Source organism: Tenrec ecaudatus, chromosome 11, assembly GCF_050624435.1.
Source record: "Tenrec ecaudatus isolate mTenEca1 chromosome 11, mTenEca1.hap1, whole genome shotgun sequence".
Classification (NCBI taxonomy): domain Eukaryota; kingdom Metazoa; phylum Chordata; class Mammalia; order Afrosoricida; family Tenrecidae; genus Tenrec; species Tenrec ecaudatus.
The window spans coordinates 11,148,526-11,163,538 of NC_134540.1; the positions used below are offsets into that span (position 1 = coordinate 11,148,526).

A 15,013-nucleotide genomic window follows, 5' to 3' on the forward strand; every position below is an offset into this window, starting at 1 on the left:
TATCATTAACAAACACAAGATTTACAAATGGAAAAATAGTTCAAAATATCTTCTAAGACACCTATCAGTCAGAATAGCTAGAACGCACTAAATTTTTAATCAAATTCAACTTCTATTAGGCTCTTCACTACCCCAAGTGGAAAATCATAGGGTTGTGGCCTGAGACAGTGATAGTTACTTAGCCTCACCTACAGTGAACTCAAGAATGAGAAAAATCACCTTAATATTTTCAGCTTCAGAAAACCTACCCCATATCCAGTAGCTATAGGTCTAGTAACTGCCGTGCTTGGTACTTTAGCAGTTATCTTAGAGAGGGAAAAAAAACACATAGTTAAGAGGATTCACATTAATCTATATAATAGAGAATAAAACAATGCAGAGTAATCAATAAAGGGGCTTAAATATTTTAAGACCTGAGAAGGAGACTTGATATGGAATTTATTTGAAAGAGGAAAGGTTTTTAAATGATGCGAGGTGCCAATAATAAAGATTTATTTCTATGGTACTAATCAAATCGTTAAGCATGTATTGCATACTTACTACTACTGCCAGCTACGAAGTCGAACACTAACCCCAGGGGTTAGAGACCTTGAGTATGATCCTCAGCTCGCCTTCTTCTAGCTGTTTGATCATAAATATTCTCATCTTGGAAGAAAACACCATGTCCTGATCATCAAGTTACAGTTGAAATCAAAGACGTTCTTAGACATTAACGTGCCACAACCGTGACGGTTGTTAGGAATATTTGTTTGAAAGACTTGATTAAAAGATCCCTTGTTGAGTTGTTCTACTTCTGGCTATGGTGGACTACTCCTCAAATAAACCTTCTACCAAGAACAAGTAAAAAGGCTGGGATAAAATAGGAATAAATACATTCGAAAACTTCCCAGGCCGTAAAGGATGACAGGTCTTGAGATGAGGAAAAGAGGTAAAGGCCAGAGAAGTGAGCTTGGCCTGTCTGTAAAGGCACTGGTTCATCCCACAGGCATGGCCGGGAAGCATGGCTCTTGAGACTCACAACTACAGAGAAAAACGGGAATTTACAGCTTGTCAAAGAGGCAGCTTGCTGGCATCTCAAAAGGTACATTAGTCGCGTACCAACCCTCCGGAGGGCTGAAGACCAATGTTGTCCAGTGACAGATAAGGTCAACTGGAGTTACATCATCTGATAGAACTTGCTGTGGGTGGAACTGTTCTTTATCTGCCTTCAAAAGATAGTCGCTAGCCACAGTGTCTGTTGAGCATTAGAAATGGCTAGTGCAATAAGAATCTGAATTTAAAATATGTTAAATATAAAAAGCCACATGTAGCAATTAGCTACCATTTTGAGAGCAGAGATCTAGGGCCTTAAATTACCTCTTTCATTTTTCATTTGCAATATCTACCATTCCATCAAAACCAATGATGCACATGCAGACAAGACAAGACTCCCAAAACCATGAGAAAAGACGAACCCAAAGGTGAAGTACGTGGGGTGGGCTATGTAATGAGAATATTAGACAAAGACTTGAAAAAAGAATGCATAATATGTTCAACTCCAGTAGATAACTGCAAACTATAAAAGGGGGGCAAATGGACGTTCCAGAGCTGAAAATAATCTATAATTCTCGCATTGTCCAGGAAGCGTTAACTTCTGTTAGATTTAATAATCAAAGATGAGTGTGGTTGTCATCAGAGAAACAGTGATAGAATAATTAAAGAAGGTAAACTCTTAAGATAATAGTGGAAGGAAATGAGTTAATAGAAATCAGGCAAATTAAGGCAAGAAAGGAGGGAAAATAAAAAAGGGAAGAATAAATATACGGTGGTAGAGTTAAACCAAATCAGTAGTTTCATTAAATGCAAATGGCCTGCTATATACTTAACTAAAGAATAAGCTTAGTAAGTTGTATTTAAAAAACACAACCCAACTATAGGAATATGAAAATGTACCAGGGGACTCCAAAAAGTTCATGGGGAAAATTGCGAAACCCATTTACATACGAACGTGGAAAGGTTGAAAACGAAAGGATAAGGAAGAGAAGCTATATAAAGAAGGGACGAGAGAAAGCATCTTCGTCATTCCTGGTGGTGTCGTGGTTATGCACTGGGCTGTGAACCACGGCTTCTTCTTGATTCCTAACATTAGCTTCAAGTGAAATAGGCAAAAAGTACTATAGAAAGACATTTATAACAGAAAAAGAAGCTCAATTTACTGGGAAAATAGATTAATTCAAAATTCCCTTTAAAATTATAAGGTAAAAAACCTAAAAATAGAAAGACAGATTCATAATCATAGGGAAAGATTTTATCACCCATCTCTCATTAGCAACTGAACTAGTAGATCAGAAATAATAATATAGACTAGTCCAAACAATGAACTAACTTTACCTAGTTGACATAGAGCATTACACTCATCAGCCGCAGAACATATATTCTTTTCAAATGTACTTAGAACAATACAAAATTTCAAAGAATTGATATCACACAGATTGTGTTTCTTTTTTTTAAGATTGTGTTTCTTGAATATAGAAGAATAAAGCTCAAAATCAGCAACATATAGACGACTATAATAATTCAATATGCTTAGAAATTACTGATATTTCTAAATTCATGAAAATTATCATAGAAATGGGAAAACATTGTCAACTGATTGATAATGAAAACAACATGAGAGAAAGTATAAAAAAATATGAATAAATGTTAATTCTGTATGAAAAAAGTATGGATTAGAAGTGCTACCACATAAATTTTGTTAGCATCTTTTCCCATGAGCAGTTGGTAGGGTCAAATTACTAACTTATCAAATTAGCATATTTTTGGGTTACAACTAGCACTTAACTCCCAAGTTCAAGATCACCAAAGTCCTTATATTTGTGTGTGTGTGTGTGTGTGTGTGTATTCCCAAACGGAAAATAACAACCTCACGGCCATCAAGTTGATTCTGAATCATATGATCCTATGAAAAACAAAGACAACTTCACTGCCATCAAGTCAATTCTGACTCATGGCGCCCACTAGAGGTGGGTAGAACTGCCCGTGTGGTTTCCGAGACTAACTCTTCACTGGAGGGGAGGGTCTCGTCTTCGCCCTCGGATGGCTGATGGTTTAGTAGACTTGTACAGCTTCCCCCCTCACCTTCAATGCTTTTTCTTCCATATCTTCAGTCAGTCTAAATCCTCCATGTCCTTTAACAGTCAAAGGACTCCTAGTGGCAGAACGGATTGTGCGTGGGCTGCCAACCCCAGCGTCAATAGTTGGAATCCACCAGACTCTTTGAGAGAGAAAGCCTCATCTTTTCCTCTCATGCAGATTTATAGCTTCAGAAACCCATGAGGGCAGGTCTACGTTGTCCTGTCGTGTCACTTTGAGTCAGAATTGACGAGCGGTAGGGTTGTTTTTCAAGTGTTCAACTCTACGTTTATGTGCGTGCTGATGGCTAGCAGTTTCACTGTTGGGGGCTCTGCAGTGCCACATGTGCAAAGCAGAACGAACCCACGGGCTTTTGAGGGTCATGAGCTTTCAGAAGGTCTCCCTGGGTGGGTTCAGACCCCCAACCTTTCAGCTAGCAGTCAAGTGCTTAACCCTTTACACCCCTCAGCAACCTCCAAGTCAGAGTAAGTGGCCTCTGTTTGTGGTCCCATAGCAATGTAGACTTTTGTTGGGTAGCACATGATGCCTTATGTATCAATTTGTGTCTGTTTTACTGTCTTCCCTAGAATTGTAAGCTCACTTAAAGACAAAGCTCCCTTATTTGAAGTGCCATTGAATAAGGCTTCTCCACCACTCACGACAGCACCCAACATGTTTGTTTAAAGGAGCAGAGCCGTGAAAAAGCGGGAGACCTTTGACAAGATGGGCTGACAAGATGGTTGCAACAAGGGGCTCAGCCTGAGAACAATTGTGAGGACGGCACAGGACCGGACAGTGTTCCGTTCTGTTCCACAGGGGGCCACGTGAGTCGGAACCGATTCTACAGCACCTAAGCACAGTCACCAACGGGAGGAGAACAACGAATAAGACTTGAGCTGGTTGGCAAAGCATACGGCCCCAGTGGCAGGACATGCATTCTTTTCAAATGCACTTGGAGTTTTACCAAATTCCAAAGATATCACTAAGATTGTGTTCCCTAACTACAGTAGGATAAAGTTCGAAATCAACAACACAAAAATGACTAGAATATGTTTGGAAAGTAAATGCACTGTCTCTTCAAAAGGCTGCCAGTCCAGTGACTAGCCTAGTGGAATGAGCCCAAGTTTGTCCTTTGGTTTTCCTTTCTGCGGAAGAAAGGTGAGGTGGTCTGCTCTCATAAAGATTTCCTCTCTCAAACCCTTTACAGGGTCGCTAATGAATCACAATCCACTTGATGGCTGTAGTTTGCCTTGGCTTGCTTGGGGTACTCCAATTCTTTATGTAAACAGCAATATTTATATGCGCAGGAGTGTGATGAAATGTTTCTATCCGAAATACTTTAACATTCACTTACTGGAGGTCTTCTGCCATGGCTAGTTCTTACAGCTTGCTGGAATGCTGTATCATTCTCTAAATCCTGAAATGAAAAAGCAAATTTAGTATTCAACATGATTGGGAATTGAAAAAATAAAGCATGTCCGTTCCTGTTTGGCATTCAAGATCCTGGCCGGCTTCATCTTGCTCCCTGTGTTCACCTCTGGAGAGGGCCCCAAGGCTCTGGCCCTCCATCTTTTCCCCTTGACTCCACCCAAGACATGGATGCTCTTTCCTCCTCTCCGAAGAAAAGCACTGGTAATGTTAGTCAGGTTCAAGGACATGTTGCTAGCAGATGTCAAAAGGGAAGCGGTCATTGTGTCCAGTTAAAAGATCAGGTCCAGATCTCTTATCTCTCTCCTCCTCATGCTGTGTGGCCTCCCCATTCCCCCGGTAAGCTCCCAGGCTGCTAGCCTGACCTGAGAAGCCCTCAGAGGACTGACGAGGCCACATTCTCTACCGGCATGGGAGCAAACACCTTCTCTTGTTCCAAGTCCTTTTGCCCAAGAGAATGAGGCTTTCCATCTCTCGGGAGTGGTTAAGTCTGAACCTGAATTGGGCTGTAGAGGGAAGCTGAACCCAGGCGAAGCCTCAGTTACAATAAAGTTATTTTGCTGACCTCTGCTTATATTCTCTCTAGAAAACTCTGAGGGAAGGATCAGTCGTCATGGGCAGGACAGAAATGGGCTTCCTTGGCAGAGTGACTTTTACACTCTCTCAGAAGCGCCCACCCCATCATCTACGGAGCCTGCATTTCATCCTCCTCAGTCTGCAGTAGAAACCCTGGTTTGAGTCCTTCGTGGGTGCAATGCTCAAATCGCATGCCTTCCTCTCGGATGTACCCGAAGCAACTTTCCACAGAAATACACAGCTGATTATTTAAATAAATTCAAACCATACATTAAAAAAGGCATTTAATGAATCAAGTAACTTTTAAAAGCATTTATATGTACTTGCGATAAAAACATTTTTATGGAATTAGAATGTAAGTAGAATGCCCTTTAAAACAGGATTTTTGTGTGAGTTTTCTTGTTTTTTCTTGAAATAATTTTTGTAACCTTCATATCCACTACATAAAATGAAAACAGGATGCCATTCTCAGGCAGCAGTAGGACCTGAGATACTTTTGTGTAACATGCAAAGGAAGAAGCCACCTTTAGCTAGGTTCTTCAGCAAAATCATACTTCTCTTTTGGCAGATCGCTGGCAAATGTGCATCTTCTAGTATACCTTAAATACTAATAAAATCTTATTCAATCAACTCCAAATATTTTAACTAAATGACAAACTGAAAAGAATTGCCAATGAACTCACCATTTATAAGCACCAAATGAATTAAAAAATATTCTCTGTAAATGATATGGTTAACAATACGTGGACACAGGAATACCTACTATAATTCTAATTCTGTTATTCTAATTAGGATAAAAAACTATGGATAAATCAAGTATCATTTTTATTTTGCAAATTTTTTTGCATTGGGTACTGTGACTACATACATCAAATTGAATAATGAGGTCACATTAATATGCTATAATGAAAGAAGTAAGAAATTTCTCTGGTGCATTGACAATAATCACACTCATAATTTATTAATTCCAAGGAAAGGTTTGCTCAAAAATCTAGTAAGTGCCTATGCATAAAGGTATTCATTGCAATGTTATTTACAACAGCAAAAATTCTGAGACTCTAGATGAGGAAATGGTCCTAATTATCAATGTATGTTTGTATCATGCAAGCATTAAAATTATACTTAAATTTTAAATATCATGAGTACTGCTTATCATGTAGCTGAATACAGAGAAGCAAACAGGAAAATAAATGTTAGTTCTATCCTAAATAAGTTAAAAGGGGAAAAACAGTGATGGGATTATAGGTAATTCTGTTTAATAACAATAAGTATGTATTATTTCGGTTACTGGGGAAAAGGAGGATTTCAATGATGTCCAACATTTATACTTAAATTTATGCTTAAGTGATATATTACTTTAAAAAGGTAGGCTATAATACTATCTATGAATGGGTGCTATATGTGTATCATAAAATGAGGGAAATAGCTGCATATATTAAAAGACAAAGGAACACAGCAAAGCATCAGGCAATATATCTAATATAGGTGATCTTTGGGTAAGAGGGTTTCATTTTTATTTTTTCCTCTGATTTTCTGCAGTTTTAAAACTGTCTCTAGAAGGAGGAGAGAGAAAATATATTCCAGAGAAAAGTCCACCTCTAAAAGGACTGAACGATATTCAGGAGTGGGAATGGCTGGGCTGTGCAGCGCCATGGAAGACCTATGGCATCACCATCAACATCACCCGCTAACATCCCAGGAGTCCCCAAAGAGAAACAGCTCCAGCCATCACATCAGGGGTGAGTTAGCGACATATTTGAGCAGTCTTGGCCTCTCATGATGAGGAAGAACAAAGGTTCCCCACTCTGCTATCTGTAGAACTGGAAGACGGTCTGGTGGCACCGTAGGATAGCACCGGACTCCTAACCTCCAGCCACAGTTCAAACCCACCAGCCGCTCCTCGGGAGAAAGATGAGCTGTCTGCTCCCATAAAGATGTAGTTACAGAAACTCTGTTGTAGGGTTGCTATGAGTTGGAATTGACCTGATGGCAGGGTTTGGTTTGCATACATATAGCTGTAGAGTAGAATATATCCTAGATTAGTTGAAGTCTTATGAGCGCTAATATTTGATTCTTGTGCCATGTAAATGAATAGTTTCACCCTTATTTTTCTTCCTATACTAGCTCAAGACACACTTTAGCAAGAGGTTTATTAATTTTGTACAATTTGGAAACTGAAACCCTCACAAGAGACGTAAACATCTTAAATATCCAAATTTGTCTCAGTAGCAATTTCATCGTGGAACATTACTAAGCCACGAAATAGGAGCAGATACAAATTTATTGGCATACATGAATATTCACCAAAGAGAAAAATCATATTGCAAAATAGCACACCCTATATAATCCCATCTTCCTCCCAAAGACACAGAACCACAGAGCATCCAGCTACCTCGGTGTGGAAATGTTTGTGAAAGCAAACACTCACTCTTAAGTTAGTGGCTTTCTCTGGGTACGGAGAATTCCCTTGATTTTCATTTTTCTTTGTACTTAACTCTCCTAATTTCTCTACAGATTTATATGACTTAATTAATAGAAGATAAAACAAGTCTATATAGCTTCTGTAATTTATAGCATTGAAAAAACACGATCTACGTCTTCCCACGTGCACAGTTCACCCAAGTCTAACTGGTCTTTGCCCCCGTGACTACCCGCATGAACTTCCTGGTGGACACTTACCTCGGGATCATAGGTTGGATTGTAGTCATTGTAACCCGAGTAGAGGTCATCTTCATCGGTTTCTGGAGCCAGGTGCACATTTTGCATCATTTGGACCTATGGACAGATGGCAGGAGAAGTAAGTCTTTGGTAGATTAGCGCAGTCTTAACTCTGTTGTAGACGGATGAATGAGTCGACGCGATCAGCTTCTCCCCAGCTTCCCCTGGTGACGGACCGTGCTAGTTAGACACCTTAGCCCAGGGAAGCAGAAGTCACCTGCTTCTGGTGCCAGATGTGCGCTGGACAAGAAATCCCAGATGGCATTGTGTGCTATGGATTGAGCTGCTAATCTCAAGGTCAGTGGTTTGAACCCACCAGTCATTCCACAAGACAGAGATCAAGCTGTTTCAGAAACCCAAAAAGGCTAACTTCTACTCTTCCCTCTGAGGTCGCTATGCGTTGGAATTTACTCCATAGCAGTGGGTTGTACCGCACAGCAACGGCATCTGATGGAAATATCACCTTCCCTTCCCTTTGCTCAGCAGACCGCAGCTGCTCTGTGCTGCCTGTCTCTCTGCTAGCAAGGGCTGCTCAGTGGGTAATGGCTACAAACTTCATAGTCCTTCTGGACTCCCTCCTCTTTCTCATCCTCAGCCATCTAGGGCAGGGGCAGCTGGAGATCAGTTACCAACTGGGGAGGTTACACGACCCCCTTCATTTCAGACCACCCAGTTGTCCCCGCCCCATTGGGTCTGAGATTTGGTTGCAGAGATTCCTGAAGCTCATGGGAAACATCAAGTCTGTCATTAGCACTATAATGCTGAAAATAGATACAAATGAAGAGATGCAGAGGGCACCAGGGTGGGAGGGGTCCCTGTGCAGAGCTTCTCTGTCCCAAAGTGGATGTACGACCGACTCTCCTGTGGCCAGGTGTTTCTCGCACCCAGAAACTCTCTGAGCCCCTGATTTGGAAAGACTTGGTCGGCCTCTCCACTGGCCATGATGAGCTACACCCCACCTCATGAGGCCTAGTCAGCGGTATCAGGCCTCTAAGTGAACCTCTAACTTCCAGGCTTTCAGGGACCCCAAGGAAAAGGCCACAGTGCTTTCTGCACCTCATACACCTTTTATTGGTCACTTACAGCTATACATTTTCCACAGATGCTATACTTGGAGGCTTCAGAAAGTTCATGGGGAAATTCCACGATCTCCCCTGCCCAATGATTTTTTTCATTCCATTTCCCACAAGTTTAAAAACAACAACAAACCCCTCAGACACCTATACATGAGTACAGAGTGTTCCGCACTGGAAAACGATACTATTTGTCTGTAGTTTTTTCAAGGAGCTCAGTAACAAGAGCAAGAGGTAATAATGAATGCTCCATGCAGAAACCACCATGGGAGGCCTTTGCAAACCCCCCCCCCCCCCCCCGAGTAGCTTAAGTTAACATTTCCGGGACCAGGTGTCTGCAAGCGCGTGGCACAAGCTGAATGCCTAAGTGCGGGTAGTGGGAGTCTTTAAACTAGCACAGCTCTGGGAAAGGGGCTGGCATAAAACTGACATGAATCCTCTGCTGATGTCCGGTGCCGTTGAGTGGGTTCCGACCCATCGTGACCTTATGCACAACCAGAGGAAACACTCCCAGTTCTGTGCCATCCTCAGAACTGGTCCCATACTTGAGCCCATTGCTGTGGTCCCTGTGTCGATCCAGCTCCTTGAGCACCTCCTTCTCCTTCGCTGCCCCTCACTTTCCCAAGCGTGATGTCCTTCTCCAGGGACTGGTCTCTCCAGACACCATGTCCAAACTGTGCGAGACAGTCTCGTCATCCTTGCCAGAAGCACGCTGGCCGTACTTCTTCCAGACAGATTTGTTTCTCCCTTTAGCAGTTCAGGACACTTTGACTCTTCTCCAGCACCACAATTCAAAGGCATCAATTCTTCTTCTGTCTTCTTTATTCAGTGTCCAACTTTCAAACCTTTATGACCTGGCAATTCCACTCCTAGGTGTTTACTCATGAGAAATGACAACATATGACAACATATGTCCATGGAAGCAGGAGTCAAGATCTTCTGCGGGATAACAGTCAAGACACCACTTGGATGACTAAGGTGAACCTGATTCAAACCGTGGGCTTTTCAATCGGCTCAGGTGCCTGGGGACGCTTCAACACTCACTGCGGAGCCAATTAGACTCACGTGAAAAGACCAGAGGAGAATCGATGCATTTGAATTGTGGCACTGGGAAGAAGAGTGGATGTTGGAGAATGGACACCCAGCATGTTCCTTCGAAGCAAGATGGAGCATCGTAGTCTTGCTTAGTTTGGATACATCATTGGGAAAGACCAGTCACGAGGAAATGCCATCATTTTTTAATAAAGGGTTAGCACAATCGAGGAAGACACTTCATCAGAGGGACCGACGTGGTGGCTGCAACAATGGGCTCAAGTGTACCCAAGATGATGAGGATGGTAATGGAGTGGGCAGTGCTTCATTCTGTTACACCCAGAGTTGGAGCTGACTTGATGGTCACTAAAGACAAGGGAATCGGGAAGGCTTCCCAGAGGAAGTAGCATTTGAATCAAGTCAGAGTATGCGAGTTTGGGGGAAAGGGAATTTTAGATTTTCTACTGAATCACTTTGTCTTAAAATTCAGTTTCTGTAGAGCCTATTGAGTTTTAAGCGGGCCAGTAATTTCAACCTTTTCTTTTGCTCAGCATAATACCGAATAGATGTGGCTTCTATTCGCTTTTATTATTTCTTTATTGAGCGATAGTTCACATATCATAAAATGAATGTTTTAAAAGTGTACAGTTCGGTGCTTTTTAGTATCTGCAGCGTTGCACAACCACCACCATCACTGATTTTAAAACCCAGTCATCACCTCCGAAAGAAACCCATAGCCTTCCCGATCATTTCTCATGTCCTTCTAATCCCCGCCTGTTCTCGGCCTCCCTGGCTTTGGGACATTTTACGTAAATAGATTCGTCCAGTTTGTGGCCTCAGCAAATGCTTTCAGGTTCATCCATGTGGCAGCATGGAGCACGACTACTTTTCAACAGCTTTATTGAGCTCTAATGTGCCCGTCAGGTTATTCACCCGCGGAAAGTGAGTGGTTGACTCAAGAATATTCTATTCAGAGCTATACAGTCATCACCATGATCAATTTCAGAACATTTTCATGACTTACTTCATGTTGGTCTCCCCATACCTTTAGCCTCACTTTCTTTCCTCCCACCCATCCACCCTACCCCTCCCAAAACAAACTCAGTGCCACCGAGTCAATTCTAACTCAGACAGAAAAGGTAACCAGTAGTTGACTGGACGTCTCTCTAAATTGGCATATTGTTAGCATTTCATTTAAGTGGAATCATATAGCACATAGTCGTTTGGTGATTTGTCTTTTTCACTTAGAAGTTTTCAAGTGTACTATGAATTAATACTTCATTCTTTCTGTTACCCAATAATGTTCCATTGTACGGCTATACCACATTTTGTTGTCACTGATGGACATTTGGATTGTTTCCATTTTGAGGGTATGAATGATGCGCCTGCGAACCATCATGCACGTGTCTTTCTGTAGGGATATTTTCATTTCTCTGAGACATAGACCTAGAAATGGAATGACTAGGTGAAATGGGGGGCTATGCTTAACTTTGTGAAAAATGCCACTGTTTTCTAAAGCAGCCATACAATTTTACATTCCCATCAGTGCTGCATACGGCTTCTAATTTCTCCGCATCTTTGTCAACACTTCTTGTGATCTGACTGTTTGTTTACAGCCAGCCTAGTGAGTTTAAAGTGTTGTCTCTTACAGTGGCTTTAGTTTGCATGTCCTTTCAGACTAACGACGGTGAGCTGCTTTTCGCTTGCTTATCAGGCATCTGTATGTTATTGAGAAATGTTTACTGTGATCCTTTGTGATTTATAGGTACTTTCCCCCCACTCAGTAGGTTGGCTTTTCGCTTTCTTGATAATGTCATTTGAAGCACGGAAGTTTTCAAATGTATGAGGTCCAATTTATCTATTTGGTTTCTTTGCCTACTTGTGCTTTGAATAATCTATCTTAAGAAATCATGAGTCTAATCCGAGGTCAAGAAGACTGACGACTATTATAGTATCAGCTCTTACCTATAGGTCTTCGATCCACGTCACAATACTTTACAAAGACGAACATTCAATATTATAGGATCGAATGTCAAACACGTAGAAATGAGTCTTCCCACAATACCTCCCAAAAGGCAGTAAGAGGAGGAAAGGAAACATTTTAATGTGCAAGGTTTGATTCGGGCAACATAAAACCAGTGGGCCTCAAGCTTCAGTGTGCATTGGATTCCTAACGGCTTGTTAGGAAAAATCGCTAGTCCTATTTTTCAGGTTCAGTAAAGCCGGAATGGGAGAGATCACCACCTGTCTACCTCTTAGGATGCTCATTTCGAAACAAATGTGCATGGGATGCTGATGCTGCTGGTCTGGAGGCCACACATTTAGAATCAGTGTGCTAAACACAGGGGCCGTAGTGGTGCAGTGGGTTATGCATTGGGCTAACAACTAAAAGGTCAGGGGTTCGAACCTATGAGCTAGTTCATGGGAGAAAGGCGGGACTTTCCACTCCTGTAAAGATTTCGGCTCAAAAACCCCAAGGGCAGTTCTATGGTCCTGTGGATGCACTGAGTTAGAATCAATTCAGGGGCAGTGAATTTGCCTTGATTGGTTTTAGGCCACACAAAGTCTTTCTGAATATGAGCCCTTCAAGTCAGGTTGGCTTATGCACAAAATCATAAAAGCAAGCAACTTTTAGAAACAGGGAACCAAACTGAAACAAAAATTAGACTTCAGGTAAAAGCTAATTGAAGTGCTATTTGGAAGACGTGAAAACCAAGTGCAGGAAGGTAGAATTGAGTACAGTGTAGCCAAGGTCATCATTCATGATGGCGGAACCAATAGAACTCGGGGGTCCTGGGTTCTGCAAGCTATTCTAAATGAAGTTTGCACGCACAACCGATGTTCAAGTTGAAACAATCTGGAGATAGCGCCTGCACAACTTCACCTGTAAAACTTTCTTTTTTAAATGTGGGTTTCTTTTTGTAATATGACTATGGACAGGCGATCTTATTCCCAAGACACGCCTGGGAGAGTAGTTCTTCGAACACTCAGGCAGAAAACCAGCCACGTGAAAGAAAAAAGGGCCCAGAAAGCATCTTGGCAAACCACACCACACGTATGTCTTCATAATCTCTATCTTTGGGAGACGTGACGTGTGAGTTGTGAGTTGGTGAGCCCTTTTTACGTTTCACACGGGGCTAACCCTTTCATTAGAATCTTCGAACGCTTTGGCGAACCACACAAAAACTGCCCAGGCTGAGTTGAACGCTAAATCCCAGAACTGGTGAAAACAGTTTGCTTTGGTTTCCGATGTCCTTGGCGCCTAGGCAACTGCCTTGGAATAGTCATCTCAGCGGGTCAAAACGGCCCGCCTGGGTTAAAAGGCGCGTGGACTACGGAAACAAACATTTGGAAAACCACGCTGGTGTTTCAGACTGGACAAATACAGGCACTTGATAAATCCAGGGAGCCTTGCGGTGGTGCAGGGGATTGGTTAAGCGGTGGCCTGCTGACGCAAGGCCAGCTGTTAGGAGCCCACCAGCAGCTCCTCGGGAGGAAGAGGAGGGTTTCCGCTCAGGTAACGATGTATAGGTGTTCTCAGAAGCGCACCGGGGTAGTTCTACTCAGTCCTACACAACAATCTGCTCACCAAGGTCGGGGTTCAAGGCTAGCAGTTGTTCCCCCAGAGATTGACAGTCTCAGAAACGCTAACCCGGGTCACCACGCGTCAGAACTTTGTACTCCGGTAAAGAGTTACAGTGTCCGGAGCTCACAGGGGCTGGCAGTTCGACACTGGTCTGTCTATAGGGTCCCTATGAGCCGGAATCGACTTGATGGCGCTGAGTTGGTTTTTGTTGTTTTGAATTGTGAGTCGGAATCGACTGTTGGAACCCACTAGCTGCTCAGCAGGCCAGGAGAAAGCTGAGCTTGTCTGCTCCGCCAAATAAAGACGGATCGGTTCGGAAATGCCCAGAGACAATTCTACTTTTTTGTCCTATTGGGTCGCTTTGGGTCAGAATTGCCTCCATGCCAGTGGGTGGGCGGGGAGAGTCAGCCTAGAGCCCATGCACACCCCACAGCTCCGCCTCCCCGTCTCCCCCTCACCTCCCCGCCCCCCCCCCCCACATGGGCCGGGCCGGGGAGGGCCTGGACCCTCAGAGCCCGGGTCGGGATGAGCGGGTCGGCGTTGCAGCCTGCTGGGCCTCGGAGGCACCCGCGCCTCCACCGGAGCCTGCAAAGGGACGCCCAGGGGCGCCCTCAGCCCTCTGAGCCTTTCTCCTACCTCGCGCCGAGGAGGGGCGCTGGCGATCGCGAGCAAACCCCCAGGAAGACGCGGCTGCAGCGCAACCAAGGGGGCTGCCTCCGCCAGCCCGCCCGACAGAGTCGTTGCCTAGGGCGGAATCCAAGGAAGCCGCTCCCACAGTCCTCCGGGCGGAGGGGCGTGGCCGAGCGCGGGGGCGTGGCCGGAGGCCTGGGGGCGGGGCGCGCACGGGGAGCTCCGCTGGAGTGGACGAAGTGCTCCGGAGGGTGGTGGCCTGCTCTCTCCGATCAGGGGGACACACGGAAGGAGAGAGGACCTAGAGAGGACAGGGATGAGATGGAACTGGGAGGCCAAGCGCTCATCAACGTGGATGACCCCCGCCGGCAAAGAGATTACCAAAGAATGACGCCTCCGAACTCCACACCAAACCCTCTACCCTGGACTCCTAGCGACCCCATGGGGGAGTGGAACTGCCCGCTGTGGGTTTCCGAGAGTGTCCATCTTTACGGGAGCAGGCCGCCTTAGCGCTCCCGCGGAGTAGGTTCCAACTGCTGACCTGGCGGTGAGCAACCTCATGGCAAATTCACTGCACCACCCGTGTTCCGTTTTTATAAACGTCTTCCCCTTGCTAGCCTCAGAAGTTATGTCATCACCGTCTTCCTATAAAATTGTTCTCAGAAGATCCTCCCCCTCCTTCCCCTCCCCTCCACTCCCTCCCTCCCGTCAGCATCGTGTTTCCACTGCACCGCCCTCTGTCTTAGCTCTTCCCCACTAGACAGGGGCTTCAAAGGCAGGGACTGAACCTTTGCGTTGTTCCACAAGCACCTTGACCCTGCTTCATCACGAAGCTTAATAAGTGCCAGATGCTTAAAGA

At 44.0% G+C, this 15,013-nt stretch overlaps 1 protein-coding gene across 2 annotated transcripts in view; it reads right to left on the bottom strand.

The window, feature by feature from the left end:
* IFT88 (intraflagellar transport 88) overlaps nt 1–14,302 on the bottom strand; it is a 102,502-nt gene extending 88,200 nt beyond the window's left edge. For both annotated transcript variants that reach the window (XM_075562850.1, XM_075562849.1), the window contains exons 1-4: nt 14,161–14,302; nt 7,795–7,890; nt 4,466–4,528; nt 249–305 (exon numbers count right to left, since the gene is read on the bottom strand). In XM_075562850.1, coding sequence (XP_075418965.1) covers nt 249–305; nt 4,466–4,528; nt 7,795–7,884 — 210 coding nt within the window. In that variant the 5' untranslated portion in view covers nt 7,885–7,890; nt 14,161–14,302. The remainder of the gene's footprint in view (nt 1–248; nt 306–4,465; nt 4,529–7,794; nt 7,891–14,160) is intronic.
* Between the last annotated feature and the right edge of the window lie 711 nt (nt 14,303–15,013).